This window comes from Oryx dammah, unplaced genomic scaffold (genome assembly GCF_014754425.2).
Source record: "Oryx dammah isolate SB20612 unplaced genomic scaffold, SCBI_Odam_1.1 HiC_scaffold_5, whole genome shotgun sequence".
NCBI lineage: Eukaryota > Metazoa > Chordata > Mammalia > Artiodactyla > Bovidae > Oryx > Oryx dammah.
This window is the reverse complement of record NW_024070189.1, coordinates 16510472-16534605: the sequence shown is the minus strand read 5'-3', so window position 1 is coordinate 16534605 and position 24134 is coordinate 16510472. Positions and strand designations below refer to the sequence as shown.

Here is a 24134-nt window from a genome sequence, read left to right as displayed (position 1 = left end):
AGATATAAGGAGTCGTTCATCTAAGAACATGTGCCTCAAATGTTAATGTCAATGTTTGGCAGCAGGGACTGTATTTCTCAAGGGAGGTGTGGACAGGCAGTAAAATTCAAAGAGTTGAAAAGAGTTGAGATTTAAACACACTAGTCAGTTACAGCATGTGACTACGATCAATTATTTTTGCTAATAACTAAAACAGCAGACACAGGGGCGACACAGGAGTCCTCTAAGGGATGACTTTGGCTCTTGGATTCCCCATGACCTGGTGAAGCTTTTTTAGGACAGTGCGAGCTCTGAGATTCTTCTCACCCTCCTTTCTTCTCTCCCCGTCTCTTGCACAGGTTGTCAGACCTCTACTGAAGCCTGAAGGTCCTTCCCTCCTCCTCTCGCTCCCCCTCCTTTATCCTTCACAGGCAGTTTCCCCCACAGGTCTCTTGCACATCTATTCCCTTCTTTGTACTGCTTCTCTGGGAATCTGAGCAAACAAAGCACCTGTCTTGTCACCATGTTAAACTCTAGGCATCATTATTTCATTTAGTCTTCACAAAAGCCCTTAAAAGACACTATTACTGTTCCCATTTTAAAAACAAAGAAACAAAGCAGAAAAGTAACTCCCAGCATGATGCAACTAGTGACAGAGCTGGGATTTGAACTCAAGTCTGTTTAATTTCACGGAGCTGCAGACTTTATTTTAAAGCAATTAGATTTTATTAAATAATGCCAAAAAGAAGGCAGATTCCTAAAAACTTTTTTCTGATGGCTCTATGTGCTTTCATACATTATCACATTTAATCCTAATAAATCCATGAAGTTGAAACTACCATTTTACAGATGAAATTGGGGACCCAAGAATTTAAGTAACTCTTTCAAGATCATCTTGTGTAAGTTCATAAGTTTGAGCCCACACAGGTCTTCTCTGGATTCAGCTGTTTCACATTATACTGATCTGCTGAACTAATCAAATGATAATTGTGTCCTTTTTTAGTTTTAGACAACTTGTCTTGAGAACTTTATTCGGCAAAGAATCCCCCAAATGATTTAAACAGCTATATACGTTCATTCTCTCTTTATGAGTGTTTGTGTGTAAGTGTAATATATGTTATAGATTAAATACTAGCAATTAAGGATATTTCTTGAGCTGCCTCTAATCTATTTGTATTTTAACCAAAATTTACAGGGAAATAGCTGAAGTACTGTTTCAAAAACCTGCCTCCAATAACACATTAGCAGCTGAGGCTGGAAAGCAGCATTCTCTGCCTATTTTCTGAGGCTTTTTAATATAACTTAAATTATGCTGATTTTTGCTTTCCCTTCCTGACTCAGCTGCAGCCTTTTACTTCACCACTCAAAATCGTCCCTTAACTAGAGTCATCTGATCAGGTAAGTCAGCAGTCTGCAGACTCACCACTTCTAATGACCAAACGCTGGTGTTTTACCCTCCTTTAAAAGGATACATACAGCCTAGCAGTAGTGCCCTGACTCGGATGTTGAGCAGCCAGGCAGCGACTCAGCCATATTCAGACCCTGGAAGGGAGATGGTTGGTTTTGCCTGTTTTGTTTTTTTGTCCTCGGGGCTTCCCTGGTGGCTCAGAGGTTAATGTGTCTGCCTACGATGCGGGAGACCTGGGTTCGATCCCTGGGTCGGGAAGATCCCCTGGAGAAGGAAATGGCAACCCACTCCAGTACTCTTGCCTGGAGAATCCTATGGACAGAGGAGCCTGGTGTCCATGGGGTCGCAAAGAGTCAGACACGACTGAGCGACTTCACTTCACTTCACTTCTGTAGAGAAGGCATTGTGGAAGGACATGGAGCAGAGAGGAGTGACTTTGGGGAACCCCGGCTCAGGCAGGTCCAGAATGCTAGGCAAATCCAAATATGACCACACCATGGGTAGTAATCAGGGGGAATGGGGAAGGGTGAGGGGTTCTAGAGCCCCTCCTGGGCAGAGGAAAGCCCAGGGTCCCCCTACCCAGTCCATCCTGTGACCTCAGACGGGGAAACCCAGGCTCAAAGTTGGGTAAGGGGTTGGGCTTCATTCATAACTCGGTAGGCAAAGAATCTACCTGCCATGTAGTAGACCTAGGTTCGATTCCTGGGCTGGGAAGATCTCCTGGAGAGGGAAATGGTAACCCACTCCAGTACTCTTGCCTGGAGAGTTCCATGGACAGAAAGGCCTGGCAGGCTATAAACCACCACCACAGACATCAGGAAGGGACAGGAGGCAGGGAGGATACAGGAAAGTGGGGTGGTAATACCTAGCTCTAGACGGTACCCCTCTCCCCCACTCCCAGAAGCCTGCTGCCATCACACCTGAGTGCCAGTGCCAGCATCCATACCATTAAAAGCAATACCCCTGTAGAGAGGCCCTCACCCAGTCAGAACTGTGTGTCTGTGCACCAGTCCCCATGTGAGCCCCTTAAGGTGGAGGCCCAGAACTGGGATACGTGACTCCTCAGAGCCCTTTCCTACCTCTGAGCCAACCTGAGTGGCCAGGCACAGCTCACTGTTCACTAGGATGGAGAGAGGTACTCTTAAGTCAGGAGGGGATTTGGCTGAAGTTGGTGTTCAGTAAGTAGGTGCTTGGCTGGGTCTGGAATGGGATTATTGTGCAATTTTTCTTTGTGTGTGTGTGTGTGGGGGGGCTTATTTGTATACTCTTACATTTCGATAACAAACGGGTATAATTTCCATAAAAATCAAATGCTAACCCCATACTCCACCCCACCCTGGTTATGCACAAAAACCATTGCTCATGGTGGAAAGTCTAACATCTTTAACAGGACCACAGTTACCCACAGCTTGCGCTGAACTCAGCTTTTTCACCTTTTATCATTAGCCTTTAATCCATCCCACAGATCTAATACGTACTCATTAATCTTTTCTGGTACCTTTGCATCCTCTAATGCCAAAATCGCCATCCTTTAAGGCCCAAACTCAGCATTACCTTTTTCAATCAAATCTTTCCTCATCTTTCCTACTGAAAGCAAAACTTCCTTTCTGTGTTCCCAATTGTTTTGCTGTTCAATAACTGTATGTAAATTGTTGGTCATATAATAGATATTTGTAGGTATAACTTGCTCTGTCTTAGTGGACTGCAACTGAAGATTCCTCATCTATGGCTAACCTATAAAGTATTTTTACATTCACTAATCTTTTATCCTTAAAAGACTGGGGGGAAAGGAAGAAAATCAGTATATATTTAAGGCCAACTGTCTGTCAGGTGGGGCTTCCCTGGTGGTTCAGTGGTAAAGAATCCACCTGCCAATGCAGGAGACACAAGTTTGTTGCCTGGGTCAGGAAGATCCAGTGGAGAAGGAAACGGTAACCCACTCCAGTATTCTTGCCTGGGAAATCCCACGAACAGAGGAGCCTGGCGGGCTACAGTCCAAGGGGTCACAAAGAGTCAGACATGACTTAGTGACTGAACAATGGCATGTGTCAGGCTCAGGCAGGGTGTTTGAAGCTACCTCAACCCAGAAAGCATTCTTCTATGTCCATTTTATAGTAGATTTTAAAGAAACTGAGCTCACAAAGAATCAGTGACTTATCAGGGTCATAAACTAGCAAATGCATGCCTGAGATTGTTAACTCTAGTCTTATTCTTTCCATTACAAAATCATAATTATACATCTACCAACATATAAGGGTTAGATTAAATGATGTCATTTACATCATTTACATGTAAAATATAATAAATTTACATTCATTATATGTAAAACTCCACTCAAGAAAATTTTCTAGCACGTTAGAATAATACTCGGGAGGATTTTTGAGCCGGAAAAGACTTTAAACATCATTTAATCCAACCCTTATAGATGAGAGGTATGCTCAGAGGAATAAATTTCCCTGTGTTTAGACCTAGTTAGTAGATGAACCAGGACTAAAATCCAGTTGGAGGCAGTATAGCAAAGTGGTTAATACTAAGGTCCTTGGAATCAGCATTGGTTCAAATCATAGCTCTGGCACTTAATGACTGTGTGTAACCTACAAAGATTTACAACGCTTATCTTTGTTTTCTCAATCCTAAAAGAATGATAAAGCCCTACAGTACTGTTAGAATTAAATGTAACACTGCACAGCAGAAAGTAAGCAATAACAAATACTAGGTGTTCTCTCATCTCCTGTCTCACTGTCCACTCTTCTTTGCAGGATAGATATTGCCTTTCGTGGATGGGTTGTGGAGTGGACATTACATTCCAGGGTCAAAGTGAGTAACGATTAAATGTGCATTTATTTATCTGGTAAAAGTCCCTTTAAAAAAAATACATGTACAAATACTTCTCTGTGGATAAATAACTTTTAAAAAGTTCATTCAATAAACATCTGTTGAGCCCATAGTACATGCCAGATACTAAGTATGAAATGAACAAAACAGATAAAATCTCAACCTTCATAAGCACTGAAGTTTGGTGGGGAAAAAAATCACTGAGATCTACCTGTGGGATGTGCAAAGCAAATATCATTCACAGAGAAGTCAATATGATGTAATGGACATTAGCATTTAAAATGAGCTATACACATATACTTGTGTCTTTTTGTAAAACCAGTTATTCTTTAGAATTCTAGGTCATTTCTAGTACTGGTCATTTCAACTAGATTTTGGTAAATTCCCTGAAAATTAAGCTATTCTATTTCTTTACATACAGTAGACTATTGGAAAGGGCAGGTTTAGTTAAGCACATTTGAAAATATATGCTAATCACCATCTGTTTCAGGGTTACCTGAGTGGAAAAGAATAGTTTTCTAAGAGCCAGTAAATAGTAATTCCTTACTGGGCATCACAAAGTTCAGTTTTATGAATCTGTGCTCATTTATTCATTTTCTCTCCTTCTACATATATACACAAATAAAAGCTGATACTCTGGTCTTAGAGTCACTAATAATACATTGATGGTCTCTACATTGCTTGTATTTGTTTGAATAAGGATGATAAAACTGGCTAAGGATAAATACAAAAAAAGAACTTGGATTACTCATATGTCAAAATTCTTTGTAGGGATTCTTTAAATCCCTAACACGTTCCTTAATCCTTAACACATTAAGGAATTGATTCCTTAACTCCTTAAATCTCTTATACTCAAGTTTTGCTATTCATTTGACTTTGGAATGTGATATACTATCCAATTTTACTGGAGAGTGAAAAGAATGATTTTGTTATTTATGAAAGGAAGTAGAGAGCATATTAAAAAGAGCCCAAGCTTGGAGTTTCCCTGAAACTGGGTTCAAATCTCAACTGCCATTTAATTGTATAACTTCTAAGAATATCTGAGTCTCAGTATAAAATGTTTGCAAAATGGGGATAATACGATTCTCCTTGAAGAACTATAGAAAGTTTAAATAAAATGATGAATGTAAAGTACCTCGCAGATAGCAGCTATTTGTGGCTAATGTTAGTGGCTGGCTATATTAATTTGAAAAGAGGTCACAAGTCAAGAGCAATGATTTAAAAAAACCAAAACACTGCCTATCTGACAACTAGTTCTTATATAAAAACAAGATACCTTTCTTAAATTATTTATAATCCTTGCAACTGATGAAATAAGGAAAAACCACAAGATTCAATAAAAATGACAAAATTGGGTTACAAATGAGGTTACAAAAGTTCGAATTGTTGATCAACTAGGAGATAACATGCTTCCATTACTCTCAAAAGATAACAAAGCATTTGCCTGATGCATCAGGGTCCTTGAATTGAACATACTGCATTTTTCTTTATGGTAGTTATCGCTAGAACTCTATGTAGAATTGACTGGGTGTAAAAAAAAAAAAAATCAAGCAGGTGCTTATGGAACACGTGATTGTTTCAGTGAAAGGTGGTAAGTGCAAACTACTTAAAACCTGAACAAACTGCATGACTCAAAGTGAAGTCACCAAAAAAAGCTTTTCTCATCACATTTTTAAAGTCTCCAACTACATGGGCACATTTCCTCACATTACCTTTTCATCGGAAGCAAATTCTGCTCAGACATCCATCTAAAATTCTCCTGAAGGTTTCATCAGGCCTGGAAGAATGCAGAGGCACTCCTTTCTGAAAGAACATCTATTCCTGACTACTCCTTTCCAAAAGGCAATAATGTGTATCTAGAACCCACGCATGAAATTTTGAGCTTGTTCTCCTATCTCAATTAGCTCATGCAACAAAGACCATTCTCACCCAATTCAAACCGCGGCGGTATCACTGAGTTCTCAGTCAGGAACGATCCCCAACCCGACCCCCTCATCTCACTTCCAAAAATAGAAAAGGTGAGCTCTTCAGCTAGCTGCTTGTCTCTGGCATTGCACCCCAACATGACAGAAACCATACTCGGGAAAAAGATGGTAAAGCAGCTCTCGAAAATCAAGGGTGACCACCACCCTGCATGTGGGAGAGTGTGGACACTCCTTGACCACCTCTACAGAGACTCTCCTAAACGAGGTCGCAGTAGACGATGTCTTCGATCTTACCCAGGGGCACTTGGGGACCCGAGGTCGAGTTCCGAGCTGGAGACAGAAACTGAACTGCGAAGATGGTAAAGTCGGAATCTCAAGGCCTTGTCCTGTAGCGCAGAGGGTCAAGAGCCAACGGGTTTGGATGGGGATTCCGAGTTCAACCCTTTCCCGCTTAACTTCTCGGTCAGATCAAGATGCTGCACGGAGTCTCGGGTGGACGGAAATGCCAGGTCCAGGAGGCAACCCAGAAAAAAAATAAAATAACTCACCAGTCTCCCAACCTTTGGCGCGGAGCTAGCAGGAGCTTGGCCCGCGAGTCCGAATCCAGCGGGGGAACCAGCTTGGAAGACCCTGACGACAGCTCAGGAGCGTCACTGACAACCACCCGGAAGTGACACAATCGCTTCCGGGGCCGCGGAGCGCGCGGCGGGAAATTATTTCCCAGAGACCGGATTCCTGAAGCCATTGGAACCGCAGCAACAGTCTTCGTCCCGCCTGTCAGGGGCCGCCCCGCGGAGGCAGCAGCCCCTGAAACCCCGGCCGGGAAGGTAAAGGACCTCAGCCCTGAAGACGCTGTGTTCACCCTGACCGTGTGAGGGTGTTTCCTCCTCAAGTCTCGGCGGCGTCCGGGCTGTGAGGCTGTGGGAAGGCGCCGGGGCGAGGGAGCGGCGACGGCGCTTGCCTCTGGCGCTTCCCGCGGCAGCGGCTTGTCCGCGTCAGCGGGGTTGTGCGGCGGCGGGCAACGGGCCCCCAGGCACCTCTGCTTGTGTGGGGGGCTGGAGCGGCTTCCCTTGCCTTCCGTTTGCGCAGCTCGTTCTCCTACCGGGAAGGCGCTAGGCCACTCGCGTCTCTCGTTTCCATAGAACCGCCTGGGACGCGTCTCCCCGAGTCCCGGCTTCTTGGCTGCTTTTCCATAACTTAGCGTCAGTGCAGGTGGTTGGGAATTCCCCCAGGCGCACCTTCCTATGAAGAGGCAAATGCCGTCATGTATTTATTGTTTTTTCCTTCTTCCTGGTAGAATTCTAAACAAATCCCAAATGGTTCAGGAACGTCTCTCTGCGGCTCCTGTAGGCCTTGAAATACGCACATAAACACTCACACGTTTCCCTAAAGAAGCGGGGGCTGGGGCGGGCTGTTTCTAGGGATTATGGTATCTCAAGGCAGGGACCAAGGCGAAGGGATTATCCTGAGATTTTTCTCCGCCCCCCCGCCCCAACTCCCAAAGCCTCTCTGATTAAATATTGACAGAAAACTTGTTATGTTTTGAGTACTTCCTTTCAAGATTTGACCCGGAAATCAGATGAAACTTGATTTTGGAAGCGTCAAGCTCTTTTGTACGAATGAATATCCTATACCAGAAAAGAACAGTTATCGTTGAGACGCAGGAATGAAAATTTAAACCTAATTTCCAGTGTAGGTGTGACAGGCTCTTGTGTCTTGTAAACTGTTGGGGGTTTCTATGATTACGTTATGCCTCATTTCCTAGAAGTACGTATTGATGTGCAAGGTGTTTGACTAACCCGTCCTGCAGGTGTCTGCTGCTGCTGCTAAGTCGCTTCAGTCGTGTCCGACTCTGTGCGACCCCATAGACGGCAGCCCACCAGGCTCCCCCATCCCTGGGATTCTCCAGGCAAGAACACTGGAGTGGGTTGCCATATCCTTCTCCAATGCATGAAAGTGAAAAGTGAAAGGGAAGTCGCTCAGTCGTGTTCGACTCTTAGCGACCCCATGGACTGCAGCCTACCAGGCTCCTCCACCCATGGGGTTTTCCAGGCAAGAGTACTGGAGTGGGGTGCCATGTTTAGGTGGATTTTTATAAGGGAGTTACCTTGATTATGTCTAAGTTAACTCCATGTTAATTTAAATGAACTAGGATGTTTTAAGTACTTGAATATATAAATTTTTATTGTGAAGATAGCCTTCAGTAATGCAAAATGTGCTATTTCTGTTTTCTAAGTAGATTTTCTTTTTGCATTATTGACTGAGATTTAATTTTATCATTTAACATTTTCTTGCTTCCTTAAAGCAGAAAGCATAAATCATGTAAAACCGTCTTTGAAAAGGTGGTCAGATGTGAATTTTTTCATAGTCAAGATTCAGAACTCTGAAGATTTCCACTAATGGCCAAAAACGTTTTTAAGAAAACCAATAGTATAACTAACTAGACAGTATTTGCCTGGTTAATTACTCTAAATACACTATTTCAGGGAAACATTTTAAAAATAAAATCAGTAATTCCATATAGGCTCTGAAAAAAACAACACTTTATCAAAAATATAAATTAGAACAGTATGTTATTATTTGACTCTCCTTAAATATGCTAATAGGAAATATGTGCTCTAAAATTTACTATGTACTATTTCTTACCTTTTAAAGCCCCTTACTGCTTAAAAGTAAAATACTCCTGAGACTTTTAAATTCACTTACTTCTTACTTTCTTGATACCAGAATTACTTTGAAATAAACTGTTTTGTTTTTGATGGAGGAGAAAAGCCCATATGAATTAGTCCAGTGAATCATGAATACCAAATCCACTTTGAGAGGAAAATAATGAAAACTTTTCATAAGAAAAAACTGGCACTCTTTGGATTGTTCCTAAAAATGCTTTGAAATTTTAGACACTGATACTATTTTTCTGAAATTAAATTGTAATTAGTTTAGATATTTTCAGTGATAACAACTAAATGTCTCCTCACCCTCACAGTAGATTCCTTATCTTGTGAGGTTTCTCTTTTCCTCTCTGAAACTAGGTTGGTTTGTAAAATTATAATGTTAAAAGTATCCAACTAGATTCTGAAATTAAAGTCAAAGTGCATTGTAGAAAAGGCATATAGTTTTTGCAGACGCAGACTTAGATTTTGAATCTTGTTTTCTCCATTTTCTAGCTGTGTACCCTTGAGCTACTTTTTAATCTCTCAGGTTCCCCATTTTCATCTGTACAAGAACTGTAAATAGCACTTTAATTTTTAAGAAGGAAATGAACATTTATGAAGTAAATATACACCAGAATCCTGCTACGTCAATCTTAAACTGTTTACTCCTATTAAGTAATACAAAGTTCCTAGAATACTAAAGCAGGTGTGACTTCATACCCCATGGCTAACCAATGTCTTCTGTCTCTTTTATCCCTCAGCATCTCTTTCATTCACCTTGCTTCCCTTAAGGCCCCTTTATCCCTAAAATTAGCATCTCTAGTCCAACCTATGCCTTATATAATGCCCGAATAGATTGAATATCTCCCCTGAGTCCTCATTTCGTCCTCACCACAGTCACTTTGCTGCTACTTCATTTCTTCCCTGTACTGCTAGATCAGTCATCAAAGAGACTGATACGACTGCTTCTCTCTCAAACAATGTCATTGAGGTAAGGATATCCCTGAAGTCTCACCATTGGTGACCTTAGTCAAATAATTAATTTACTCACTCACTCACGTCCCTGATCTTTGAAGGATGGGACAGGAAAAGATACTATAGCTTTAAAAGGAAAAAAAATTGTAATGCTCAGGTGAATTATATTAAGCCAAAAAGCCTAATATGGCTCCTAGGCCAAGAGGCTGCAGAATTCCTAAACTCAGCCAAACGGGATTTTACTCTCACAGTTCTGTAGTTTGGGTATTCCTTTTGTAGTGTTGGTTAAACTGAGATCCAGCACTTTGACTTTTACTCAATTTGAGTATTATTTACTTTGCCAGTTAAATGCTTTGGATCCCTGATCTTTGAAGGATGGAACAGGAAAAGATACTGTAGCTTTAAAAAAAAAAATTATCTTTCTTTCTAAAGCCTAGCTGACTTATATTAAGCCAAAGGCCTGATTTGGCTTCTAGGCCAAGCGTGCATGTACATGTGTGCTCAATTGTGTCCCAACTCTTTGTGACCCGATAGACTATAGCCCGCCAGACTCCTCTGGGAATTTTCCAGGCAGGAATACTGGAGTGGGATGCCATTTCTTCCTCCAGATCTTCCCGACCCAGGGATCAAACCTGTATCTCCTGCATTGGTAGGCAGATTCTTTACCACTGGGCCACCTTTGAAACCTCAGAGGGGAAGAGGGTGCAGAATTCCTAAATGTCTCTTGATTTTAATAGCATTTGGAGCCAAACAGGATTTTATTCAAACAAAGTGAGTTCTGTGATTTGTGTATTCCCTTTGTAGTGTTGATTAAATTGACTTCAGTTTTAGTATTATTTACTTTCCTGATTAAATGCTTTTAGATAAGAGAAGTCATGAAAATCTTTTAAAACTCTTTAATTAAAGCAGCAATATGGATTGGGTTTAAGGCTTAGTATATCCTTTCCAAAAGAAGGAAATTTTAATGGTGATTTTCCTTAGGTTTAAAATCAAAATAGTTCACTGAAGTAGCAAACATTAAGAAACTACTGGTTTTCAACCCACTGCCTTAAAACGGCAAAATATTCAGTAGTGTAGAAAGAGACCATCATATAAAAGATACAGACGTATAAACTTTTGTTTTTAATATTTTTTTTACACATCCATTAACCCTTCAAGTCAGATCCCTCCCCTGTCCCCAAATCTTAACAGTGGTATTACAGAGTGAAGGAATTAAAGATTTGAACCTTCCTATATATTTTGTAGTATTTTTCAAATGTTCTATTATCATGTGTTAATTAAATTAAGACATAAATCAGTAAGTTATTTTGAGGGAAATTTTAATTCTTAAATGCAAACATAAACTTTTTAATAAATATCTTATTTATCTTAGTTAATAGCATACAGTTTTTAAGATGCATTATGTTCTCATAGTTCTATGATAATCTGTGTCTGACCATAAAAGAAATTGTAATGCAGAGTAGAGAAGGTTTATCCTTATTTTCCAATCCCAGATCTCTTTAAGCAACCTTGCACTTCGTTTTGGCATACTTTTCTCTTTCACCTAACAGTTACACCCTGCTCTTACATACTCTTTCCCGATACCTTTCTATTCATGTCGCTATTGCCTCTGTTTCTTTGAGTTCTCTTAACATATTCTGTTTCGTATTCTTCAAAGGTGTTCTAGCTATGTATCATATTGTAAAGAATTCATAGACCTAAAAAGTTAGTATACAGTGTCCTTAATTATGATGAGTGCTATAGGTTAATTTGCATTTTTAACTGGCACCAACTGCAGAGGAATGTCAGGCATCAAGGGTAGGCCCATGTGGGAGATATTTTGGGAAAGTCCACACCACAGGGACAGTTGCTTGTTCGTTGTAAATGCCAGCTCTGTTCGAATTCATTATTTCCTTAGTTGTGTGTATTATATGATTCAAGGTAAGCAACTAGATTGCTTTTTAATTATTGCAAAAGTTTTGAAAATTAAGAGCATCTTCTTTAACTGAAAATCTCATGTATATTTTTAAACTTTTTGATGGAACTTAAAAATGAATGCTGTGGGGTTGTTTGTTTTTCTTTTCCTGTTATTGTGTTAGGGTAGTATCTTTTGTGTGAATACATCAGAGATTACCCCCTACAAGTTCTAGAAAAATATCTAATTTCTGGAGATACCACTGGAACAATTATATCGCAGTTTATTTACCTTATTTCCTGAGGGAGGACTTCTAGCAGTTAGCTCTTCATTCTCCGTATCCCAGAACCTATTATCAGCGCAAAACTTCACTTTGAATTATCTGGGTAATTGATAGGTATTAACACCAGTTTTGTATAGTACTTTTTTTGGGTTCACTGGTATATCAGGCTATTATTTATTGTTTTTTTTTTACTCCTGTAGGGTCATAGGAAGAGACATTAAACCACTAATTTTTTTAAGTATAAACAAATATATAATATCTGTATGTCTATGTCTATTCCTGCAAATATAGATAACTATCTTCCCTTGTAACTATATGACTTAGACCTGTGGTTATTAGTTTGTCATATGATGTGGTGGTAAGAAGGATTGCTAAATGTATTGTAAATTCTGTTCAAGTAGATCATTTTATTATAGGACTCTATTAGATTAGATTAATGGAATCTGTTCTTAAAAAAAAAAAAAAAACTGCTAGTTATTGTGTGCCGTCACTGCGATTTGAGATTCTTTGGAAGTTTAGCTAATAGCCCAGTTTTTCTGATAAACTTGTTAATTTCCTATGTTCTGATTTGTTTTTTAACACTTATATTTTCGTGCACTTTGAATTAGGAAGTCTAACTTCTTCACCTGTGTTTTTTATTCACTTTTCCTCTTTGCTTGTTTAATATCAGTTTCATTTTCATTGTTTTTCAAAGGAAAGAAGTTGCTTTAAAAAGGTTTTCTTGATTTCTACCACTGAGCACAGTTGGTCCTGTTTTCCTTTTACTGTGGACTCTTGCTTTGATAGAAAATGCTGTTAAATATCCAAGGCGGCTGTATTTATTTCATCATAAGGATAGTATGATTTAGGATGAAAACTTTGCATTATATACAACTCTAATTAAAGTCCAAATCATAATTTGTACATCAATCTAAAATAAGTTAAAATGTCACGTTGTTAATAATAAACATTCAAATTGTGAAATAGCTGTTCCTAACTTGATATAAAAGAGGAACATAATGATAGATTTTTTTTTCCTTATATTTCTTCATAACGTATTTAGTTCTCAGGAAGCAGAAAAATACAATTTAAGATACTATTTATTGAAAACAATTTTTTTTTCTGTTCTATTTTTGACAGCACTGGGTCTTCATTTCTGTGTGCAGGCTTTCTATAGTTGCAGAGACTGGGGGCTACTCTGTAGTTGCAGTGCATAGTGTTCTCATTGCAGTGGCTCCTCTTGTTGTGGAGTACCGGCCCTGGGCACATGGGCTTAGTTGCCCTGCAGCATGTGGGATCTTCCAGGATCAGGGATCAAACCAGCGTTCCTGCATTGCAAGGTAGATGCTTAGCCCCTGGACCACCAGGGAAGCCCCTAAAATAACCTTTAAATCAGACTTTTGGGGAGCATTACAGTGATTTTGTTGTTGTTGTTTTCTGTGATTTCCTGTTATTTAATAGTAGTTTCTCTATATGGGCATTTTATTTTTTTAATTTTCTTTTTTCTTTTTCCAAGTTATTGGTTGGTTGGTAGGTTGGTTGCACTGGCTTTTCACTGCATGGGCTTTCTCTAGTTGCAGCGAGCAGGGGCTATCCCCTCGTGGTGCCTGCGCTTCTCACTGCGGTGGCTTCTCTTGTGGGGCACAGATTCTAGGGGGCAGGGGCTTTGGTAGAGGTGACGCATGGACTTAGTTGCCCAACAGCATGTGGAATCTTCTTGAACAAGGGAATGAACCCACGTTGCCTGCATGGGCAGGCAGATTCTCAGCCACTGGACCACCAGGGAAGTCCAAGCACTTAAAAATAGCCAGATGGGAAAGATTTTAAAGGCTACTCAAACTTCCCTTCTTTGGCAGCATTTTTCTTGAAATACCTACTAAATTGTTTTTCAGACTCTTAAATACGTAAATAAAATACAAGTAGTAGTTGAAATGAATATGGTTAAAACACTTGTATTCCTCTGATGAAAATGACTTTCAGGAACTATAAAAACAATTAGATTGCCTTTTCCGTTAGAATACCAAGGTGGTATTCACAGATAGGTTTCCGTGTTTCTGAAAAGACCTATTATTTTCTCTAGGAAATTTTCTTAAAGGCTTTGTCATTCTCTGAAATTAGTGATAGCGGTTTTTCTCCCTGGTTTTGGTTGTATGCCTTATAATTCCCATGTGGCTTTGTATGTTACTATGTGTTCTGCATTAGACTAAATCATTATTTCTAGCAGCAGCATGTTTTTGTAAAGTTTTTGAATACCATTGATACTTCAGTTCAGTTTCTCGGTCGTGTCCAACTCTTTGCGAACCCATGAACCACAGCACACCAGGCCTCCCTGTCCATCAGCGACTCCTGGAGTTTACCCAAACTCATGTCCAAGTTGTTGAAGACACTTTGTGTATATTCTTTATCTTGACTTTTAGGATTTTTAGGGATTAATGCCTAATATCCCTTTCCCTCCTTTGGAGCCAAAAGGGGAATACAAATCAGATAGGTTTAGGCCAAAGAATCGTCCTTTTTACTGAACAAAAATTAGTTTAGAGAAGTTGGATTTGATGTGCAACTCCAGTGTGTTTCTTATTACATAACCTCTGAATTGATTTACACACTGCATATAAATACGCGTATGTATCAGGCAAAGTATATTTAGCCAATACTCTCAAGTAGCTTTCCTCCTAAAGTAAGGAGTGATGAGGGGTAGAGAGAAACCAGCAGTGCTATTTCCCTACCAGAAGTTTTACTCTTAATTAACCCCGATTAATTCTTTAAATTCTTTATAGTGAGACTTTATTTCATTTTCTACTCTAAAATGAATCTCAACCTGTAAGTGAATACATATTTGTGCATGGTTCACACATATTTAATATAAATATATATATATATATATATATATATATATATATATATATAAAAAACATTTAACCTTTGAAAACAGAATTCCTATAAGGAACATTTTTTATTTCATCAGTTGTCTATTACTAGTCCTGGTAAAAATTGTTACTAAAATATTTAAAGTTCACTTGTCTTGAAAGAAGTTAACTGCTGCTGCCCAACCTGCAATTGCCCAACCTGTGGTGTTAAGTGAGTATTAATCCAGGCTAAAGGTGACAAAATTGTTAGAGAAATGAAAAATCACCCTCATTTCTCTAATCCCTGCTTTCCTCATTTGTAATGAGAAACTGGGTTTTGTCTAAGTTGATCTAAATCTAAAATACTAACCTCTTGTAAAAAAATTCAGTTCAGTCGCTCAGTCATGTCCGACTCTGTGACTCCATGAACCGCAGCATGCCAGGCCTCCCTGTCCATCACCAACTCCCAGAGTTCACTCAAACTCATGTCCATCAGGTCAGTGATGCCATCCAGCCATCTCATCCTCTGTCGTCCCCTTCTTCTCCTGCCCCCAATCCCTCCCGGCATCAGAGTCTTTTCCAATGAGTCAACTCTTCTCATGAGGTGGCCAAAGTACCGGGGTTTCAGCTTTAGCATCAGTCCTTCCAAAGAAATCCCAGGGCTGATCTACTTCAGAATGGACTGGTTAGATCTCCTTGCAGTCCAAGGGACTCTCAAGAGTCTTCTCCAACACCACAGTTCTAAAGCATCAATTCTTCGACGCTCAGCTTTCTTCACAGTCCAACTCTCACATTCATACATGACCACAGGAAAAACCATAGCCTTAACTAGATGGACCTTAGTCGGAAAAGTAATGTCTCTGCTTTTGAATATGCTATCTAGGTTGGTCATAACTTTTCTTCCAAGGAGTAAGCGTCTTTTAATTTCATGGCTGCAATCACCATCTGCAGTGATTGTGGAGCCCAGAAAAATAAAGTCTGACACTGTTTCCCCATCTATTTCCCATGAAGTGATGGGACCGGATGCCATGATCTTCGTTTTCTGAATGTTGAGCTTTAAGCCAACTTTTTCACTCTCCACTTTCACTTTCATCAAGAGGCTTTTTAGTTCCTCTTCACTTTCTGCCATAAGGGTGGTGTCATCCGCATATCTGAGGTTATTGATATTTCTCCTGGCAATCTTGATTCCAGCTTGTGTTTCTTCCAGTCCAGCGTTTCTCGTGATGTACTCTGCATATAAGTTATATAAAGCAGGGTGACAATATACAGCTTTGACATACTTCTTTTCCTATTTGGAACCAGTCTGTTGTTCCATGTCCATTTCTCACTGTCACTTCCTGACCTGCATACGGATTTCTCAAGAGGCAGGTTAGGTGTTCTAGTACGCCCATCTCTTTCAGAATTTTCCACAGTTTATTGTGATTAACACAAAGGCTTTGGCATAGTCAATAAAGCAGAAATAGATGTTTTTCTGAAACTCTCTTGCTTTTTCAATGATCCAGCGGATGTTGGCAATTTGATCTCTGGTTCCTCTGCCTTTTCTAAAACCAGCTTGAACATCTGGAAGTTCACAGTTCACATATTGCTGAAGCCTGGCTTGGAGAATTTTGAGCATTACTTTACTAGTGTGTGAGATGAGTGCAATTGTGCGGTAGTTTGAGCATTCTTTGGCACTGCCTTTCTTTGGGATTGGAATGAAAAGTAACCTTTTCCAGTCCTGTGGCCACTGCTGAGTTTGCCAAATTTGCTGGCATATTGAGTGCAGCACTTTCACAGCATCATCTTCCAGGATTTGAAATAGCTCAACTGGAATTCCATCACCTCCACTAGCTTTATTTGTGGTGATGCTTTCTAAGGCCCACTTGACTTCACATTCCAGAATGTCTGGCTCTAGATTAGTGATCACACCATCATGATTATCTTGGTCGTGAAGCGCTTTTTTGTACAGTTCTTCCCGTGTATTCTTGCCACCTCTTCTTAATATCTTCTGCTTCTGTTAGGTCCCTACCATTTCTGTCCTTTATCGAGCCCATCTTTGCATGAAATGTTCCCTTGGTATCTCTAATTTTCTTGAAGTGATCTCTAGTCTTTCCCATTCTGTTGTTTTCCTCTATTTAATAACTGTTACTCTAACTAAGAATGTTGTAAATTTTCTTTTTCTTGACCAATAAACGTGCCACCTGAATACAAAGTACATTTTGCTGCTGCTGCTAAGTCGCTTCAGTCGTGTCCGACTCTGTGAGACCCCATAGACGGCAGCACATCAGGCACTCCCTGGGATTCTCCAGGCAAGAACACTGGAGTGGGTTGCCATTTCCTTCTCCAGTGCATAAAAGTGAAAAGTGTAAGTGAAGTCGCTCAGTCGTGTCTGTTCACGACCCCATGGACTGCAGCCTACCAGGCTCCTCCGTCCATGGGATTTTCCAGCAAGAGTACTGGAGAGGGGTGTCATCACCTTCATTTAAATATAAATTAATGACTCCATCAAAATAAATTTGAAACTATATAATTTTGTTCAGTCTACTTTGTAGCTGATGAAAGTAACGTACACAGGTAAGAAATCTAGTTAGGAATACTTTAGTATGTGTGTATGTGCTCAGTGGCTCAGTCAGGTCCGACTCTTTGCATGGACTGTAGCCCCTGGGACTCCGCTGTCCATGGAATCTTCTAGGCAAGAATACTGGAGTGGGTTGCCATTTCCTCCTCCTGGGCATCTTCTTGACCCAGGGATTAAACCCATGTCTCTTGCATCAGCAGGTGGTTTCTTTAACCGCTGTGCCACCTGGGAAGCCCACGTTCCCATATACCTACTATAACATTTGATGTAAATGCTGTGATACCGTAAGTTTAAGTTCTCCATTGACTTATTTATACATACTGTTCAGTATCTGTCCACAAACACTGAAAATTGGTGTGAGATCTGTGTGTCATTGACCACAAGTGTCCAGTCATTCTTCAGTTGCTCAGTCTTGTCTAGCTGTTAGTGATGCCATGGATGGCAGCATGCCAGGCTTCTCCTCAGTATCTCCTGGAGTTTGCTAAACTCATGTCCATTGAATAAGTGATACCATTCAGCCATCCCACCCACTGTCATCCCCTTCTCGTCCTGCCCTCAGTCTTTCCCAGCATCAATGTCTTTTCCAATGAATCAGCTCTTCACATCAGGTGACCAAAGTGTTGCAGCTTCAGCATCAGTCCTTCCAATGAATATTCAGGAGTGATCTCCTTCAGAATGGACTGGTTGGATCTCCTTGCAGTCCAAGGGACTCTGAAGAGTCTTCAACACCACACAGTTCAAAAGCATTAGTTCTTTGGCACTCAGCCTTTTTATGGTCCACCTCTCATATCCGTACATGACTACTGGAAAAGCCATAGGTTTGATTATATGGGCCTTTGTCTGCCAAATGATGTGTCTGCTTCTTAATATGCTGTCTAGGTTTTCTGATAGCTTTTCTTCCAAGGGGCAAGTGTCTTTAATTTCATGGCTGTAGTCACCGTCCACAGTAAGTTTGGAGTCCAAGAAAATAAAGTCTGTCACTGTTTCCTATTTTTCACTTTCTGTTTACCATGATCTTCATTTTTTGAATGTTGAGTTTTAAGCCAGCATTTTTACTCTCCGCATTTACCTTCATCAAGAGGCTCTTTAGTTTTTCTCTGCTATCTGCCATTCGGATGGTGTCATTTGCATATCTAAGGTTATTGATATTTCTCCCAGCAATCTTCATTCTAGTTGTGTTTCATCTAGCGCGGCATGGGCTGGATCATTTTGAATGATGTACTCTGCATCTAAGTTAAATAAGCAGGGTGACAACACATAGCCTTGATATACTCCTTTCCTAATTTTGAACTAGTTCCATGTCTGATTCTAACTGCTGGTTCTTGACCTGCATACAGGTTTCTCAGGAGCCAGATAAGGTGATCTGATATTCCCATCTCTTTAAGAATTTTCCACAGTTTGTTGTGGTCCACATAAAGGCTTTGGCGCAGTCAGTAAAGCAGAAGTAGATGGTAGATGTTTTTCTGGAATTCTGCTTTTTCTATGATCCAGTGGATGTTTGCAATTTGATCTCTGGTTCGTCTGCCTTTTCTAAATCCAGCTTGTACATCTGGCAACTCTCCGTTTACATATTGTTGAAGCCTAGCTTGAAGGATTTTGAGCATAACCTTGCTAGCATGTGAAATGAGTACAGTTGTGTGGTAGTTTGAGCATTCTTTGGCATTGCTCTTCTTTGGGATTGGAATGAAAACTGACCTTTTCCAGTCCTGTGGCCACTGCTGAGTTTTCCAGATTTGCTGGTAAATTAAGTGTAGCACTTTCACAGCATCATCTTTCAGGATTTGAAATAGCTGGAATTCCATCACCTCCACCAGCTTTGTTGTAATGCTTCCGAAGGCCCACTTGACTTCACTCTTAAGATATCTGGCTTTAGGTGAGTGATCACACCATCGTGGTTATCCAGGTCATTAAGACCTTTTTTGTACAGTTCTTCTGCATATTCTTGCCACCTCTTCTTAATATCTTCTGCTTCTGTTAGGTCCATGCCTTTTCTGTCTTAGCAAAAACAATAGTTTAAAATGAACCTATTATTATGATGAAATTTTAAAAGTGTCTTTTTCTGAAGAATTATGCTCATCAGTGTGTTCTAGTGGCAGGTAAATCTTTCAGTGTTCAAACCATAAAACAAATCATTTTATTTACAGCCACATTTTGATAAGGTCACGTTTAAAACTAATTTCTGTAGCATTTGAACATTGGTATTTACAGTTAAGCCTTATATCTTAAGTAGTTTTTATTTTTATCACTCATAGTTAAAAAATAATGTCAACTGTATGAATAACATGTTTAACATATGTTGTCTTCTTTATATGTTAGATGGAAGATGGTGCCCCAAAGCATATTATCCAGATGACAGGATTTAAAGTAGAAGAAAAAGAAGCTCTAGGCAAATTGCTTTTAAAACTGGATTGTACTTTTATCAAGAGTGAGGTGAGTACAGTTCAAGGTATAGTTGAAGAATAACTAAAAGTACTGGCCTAAAAATGATAAAATGCCCCCTTGAATTGTAAGGATAGACAAAATATGTTAAAAAGGAAATCTTACCTTAATAGCATTTTTTGTGTGGATTTTTCTTTGCAGAAATACAAAAATTGTACACATCTAATAGCTGAACGCCTATGTAAGAGTGAGAAATTTTTAGCGGCTTGTGCAGCAGGTGAGTTAACTACCTTCCCCTCACTTTTGAAATAAAAAATCCTCGTGGTGAAGAAAAAATGCTTTAATCTCTGGAAAGATAGTTGGTTTACTGTATCAAATATAAATGTGGTTCTTTCTGATATTTTTCTGAAAATATTTGATGTATTAGTTTTGCTTTGATTTTCTGAATAACACTTGAAAAAGGTATTGAAGAGGCAGAAATATTTACTTCACCTAGTGTAAGTGCTTTATATAAGAAAAAAAATATTTTTTAACAGAAAGGTTTGGTACAAAATACCTTTTAAAAAAAGCTTTTGTTGAAGCCTCAGCTGTTCTCAGTCAAGTTTCTTTCCTTTGATCTATCATGGAAGAGTTTCTGTTTTTGTTCTCTTGCTCTGCTTCCCCTCCCATCCATCCTGTGAAGCATCGATCATTCTGTTTTACTAAGATTTTAAATTTTCTGAACCTTTATTAGGGCTTAATCTCCTCTCTGCTTGTCACCATTGATGTTCCTTTTATAGTTTGCTCTACTGTGATTGATTTGGTGTATCATTAGTCCACTTGCTTTTTTTTTTTTTCCTCCCTTCAATATTTGACTGAGATGAATTTACTGGGTTTTTTTTTAGTAATTTACCAAAAAAACATTTGGATTCATTATTATCTCCACAGATTTTCATAAAACATGTATTTTATCTGCTGTTTAAAAAGATCATTGATGCCTAGATAAAGAAACTACAGAATGTTATTAAATATCCTTGAAAATTCATTGTTTTATAAAGTATAATAATGCTGTAAACATTATTATAAAAACTTTTAGCATGGGAGAAAGAATATAAACCTCATTCAAATTGGTAAGCAATAATAGTCATAATTCAATATATTTTATGAATCCTTCACTTTATATTTTACACAGTAACAGAATTATAATTATTTATCATAAGAAAGATTACATACAATGTTCAGTGATGTTGTAGGTCTTTCATTATCAGAAAATGTAGGAAAACATAATTCAAAGATAACATTGGCAATGTAGGAAAAGGCGTGTTGAAACAGGGCAAATTTTATTTGTTATTTGGTCTTTATTTTTTCCCATTTATCAGAACCAAAATTTTTTTGTGACTAACAGTTCATTTGCTTTCTAGGAAAGTGGGTACTAACTAAGGACTACATAATTCATAGTGCCCAAAGTGGCAGATGGCTTGATGAAACAACTTATGAATGGGGATATAAAATTGAAAAAGACTCCCATTATTCACCTCAAATGCAGTCTGCACCTAAAAGATGGAGAGAAGAACTGAAACGCACTGGTGCTCCTGGAGCCTTCCATAGATGGAAAGTTGTCCTCCTTGTTAGAGCTGATAAGCGAAGTGACTCTCTTGTAAGGTGAGATCTCATAAAAGCTAAAGCAGTGAATGTGAAAACAATTTTGGTTTTTTAAAATTATTGCTGTTCAGTTGCTCAGTTGTGTCTGACTCTGCGACCACATGGACTACAGCAGGCCAGGCTTCCTTGTCCTAGAGTTTGCTCTTCAAACTCATCTGCATTAAGTCAGTGATGCCATCCAACCATCTCAGCCTCTGTTATCCCCTTCTCCTGCCCTCAGTCTTTTCCAGTGAGTTGGCTCTTCACATCTGGTGGCCAAAGTATTGGAGCTTCAGAATCAGTCCTTCTAATGAATATTCAGGATTGATTTCCTATAGGATTGACTGGTTTGATCTCCCTGCAGTCCAAGGGACTCTCAAGAGTCTTCTCCAGCACCACAGTTTGAAAGCATCATTTCTTTGGCACTCAGCCTTCTTTATGATTCACCTCTCAAATCCATACATGGCTACTGGAAAAAACAGTAGATAGACCTTTGTCAACAAAGTGATGTCTCTGCTTTTTGATATGCTATCTAGGTTTGTCATAGCTTTTCTTCCAAGGAGCAAGCGTCTTTTAATTTCATGGCTATAGTCACTGTCTGCAGTGATTTTGCAGCCCAAGTAAATAGTCTATTATTGTTTCCATTCTCCCTGTTTATTTGCCATGAAGTGATGGGACCACATGCCATGATCTTCATTTTTTGAATGTTGAGTTTTAAGCCAGCTTTTCCACTCTCCTTTTTCATCAGGAGACTGTTTAGTTCCTCTTTACTTTCTGTGATTAGGGTGGTGTTATCTGCATATCTAAGGTTGTAGATACTTCTCCCAGCAATCTTGAGTCCAGCTTGAGTTTCATCCAGCCCAGCATTACTCATGATGTACTCTGCATATAGGTTAAATAAGCAGGGTGACAATATATAGCCTTGACGTACTCTCTTCCCAGTTTTGAACCAATCTGTTGTTCCATGTCTGGTTCTAACTTTTGCTTCTTACCTCCATACAGGTTTCACAGGAGGCTGGTAAGGTAGACTGGTATTCCCATCTCTTTAAGAATTTTCCACAGTTTGTTGTGATCTATACAGTCAAAGGCTTTAGCATAGTCAATGAATCAAAGATAGATATTTTCCTGGAATTCTCTTTTTCTATGATTCAACTGATGTTGGTAGTTTTTTCTCTGATTCTTCTGTCTTTTCTAAATCCAGCTTGTACATCTGGAAGTTCAAGTACTCGGTTCAAGTACTACTAAAGCCTAGCTTGGAGAATTTTGAGCATAACTTTGCTAGCATGTGAAATGAGTACAACTGTGTGGCAGTTTGAACATTCTTTGTAGTTGGAATGAAAACCCTTTCTGGTCCTGTGGCCACTGCTGAGTTTTCCAAATTTGCTGGCTTATTGAGCACTTTCACAGCATCATCTTTTAGGATTTGAAATAGCTTAGCTCGAATTCCATCACCTCTACTAGCTTTGTTCGTAGTAATGTTTCCTAAGGCCCACTTGACTTTACACTCTAGGATGTTTGGCTCTAGGTGAGTAATCACAGCACCGTGATTATCTGGGTCATTAAGACCATTTTTTGTATAGTTTCTGTGTATTTCTGCCAGCTCTTCTTAATATCTTCTACTTCTGTTAGGTCTATATACCTTTTGCATTTCTTGTAGTTATTTTTTTGTATTTTTTGCAGTTACTCGTTAATTCCAAAAAGAACCATGGTGATTTACTTGTTGATTGCCTGGTTAAGCCATTCTGCTCATTTAAGTATTATGTGTCTAATGGAACAGAATCTACTTTATAGCATTGCATTATTCTCAGGGTCTCTGTTTTATTTCTGTGTTATTTCTAGGCCAACTCAAATAAAAAATTGTTTTTAATTAGGAGATATTTGTTTTCAGTTGTGAAGCACTTAACAGATTTTTGTAAGTGAAGTATTACATTACACAAAGGGTTTTTTCTAAGTTTATGTAATGTCTTCATGGTTCATACTGTTTCTCTCATCATTTCATTTCTTTTTATACTTTGTATCATATTTTAAGACTTCTTATTTAGTAAAGTGTGTTTCAAGACTGCTGTGACTTTTTTGCAGGAAGGGGGTAGTCTGAGGGCTTTTTGTTATTTTTACTGAAGTGTAATGTATAGACTGTAAAATGCAAAATTTTTTAGTGTACATTTTGATGAGTTTGGACAAATTTATGCTCCTATGTTACCATACTACAATCAAGATCTCTAAATTTTACATCATCCCAAAATATTCGCTTGTGCTTTTATACATTTAATTATGTATATCCTTCCCCTGTTGCTTCTTACTCATTTCTTGGCTGGAGGATAAGTGTTGGTGTGTTTTTGTCCGTTGGATAAGCTTTAGTCTTAAGCATGCTTCTTGGTCTTAGGTTGAGATAACACCTATTGTTTCTGTCTCAATGAAGCCATGACAGCCAAATTCTCCCTTATATGGTAGGCAGTAAAAGAAGAATTCCACATCTCCCACAGCTTTAGGTGTCTGCTTTGTGTAAGTGCAGGGACCTAGGCCCAAGTGGCATTCCTGCCCCCTCTCCAGGGACAGGTGGCTTTTGCTTCTGTCCTTTATCCAGTCTGTTCTGGGCTGCACAGCAGGAGGCTTTCCTACCCCTTTCCCAAAGGCAGATGCGGTTTAACTTCCACTCTTCCAAAAACCAGTGCATCTTTTCCTGGGTTCTGAAGTCAAAAAACTTTATCTTACCCAGATGGTTTCAGGTTTCTGCTTCATAAGAGAGATGGAGCCAGGGAAGTAGTTCTGGTTTTATGTCTATTTCTTGTTGTCAAGCAGTCCCCAC

The 24134-nt window shown here is 39.3% G+C and overlaps 2 protein-coding genes across 5 annotated transcripts in view; one reads left to right on the top strand and one right to left on the bottom strand.

Annotated features, from left to right (window-relative positions):
- The window catches only part of KIAA0825 (KIAA0825 ortholog), a 434350-nt gene extending 427478 nt beyond the window's left edge, over positions 1-6872 (bottom strand). For all 4 annotated transcript variants that reach the window (XM_040241509.1, XM_040241510.1, XM_040241512.1 and 1 more), the window contains exon 1: positions 6696-6872. The gene's annotated coding sequence lies outside the window, so the exon portion shown is untranslated. The remainder of the gene's footprint in view (positions 1-6695) is intronic.
- SLF1 (SMC5-SMC6 complex localization factor 1) overlaps positions 6834-24134 on the top strand; it is a 74569-nt gene continuing 57268 nt past the window's right edge. Inside the window, exons 1-4 of the mRNA XM_040241516.1 lie at positions 6834-6974; positions 19646-19759; positions 19910-19985; positions 21109-21349. Coding sequence (XP_040097450.1) covers positions 19646-19759; positions 19910-19985; positions 21109-21349 — 431 coding nt within the window. The 5' untranslated portion in view covers positions 6834-6974. The remainder of the gene's footprint in view (positions 6975-19645; positions 19760-19909; positions 19986-21108; positions 21350-24134) is intronic.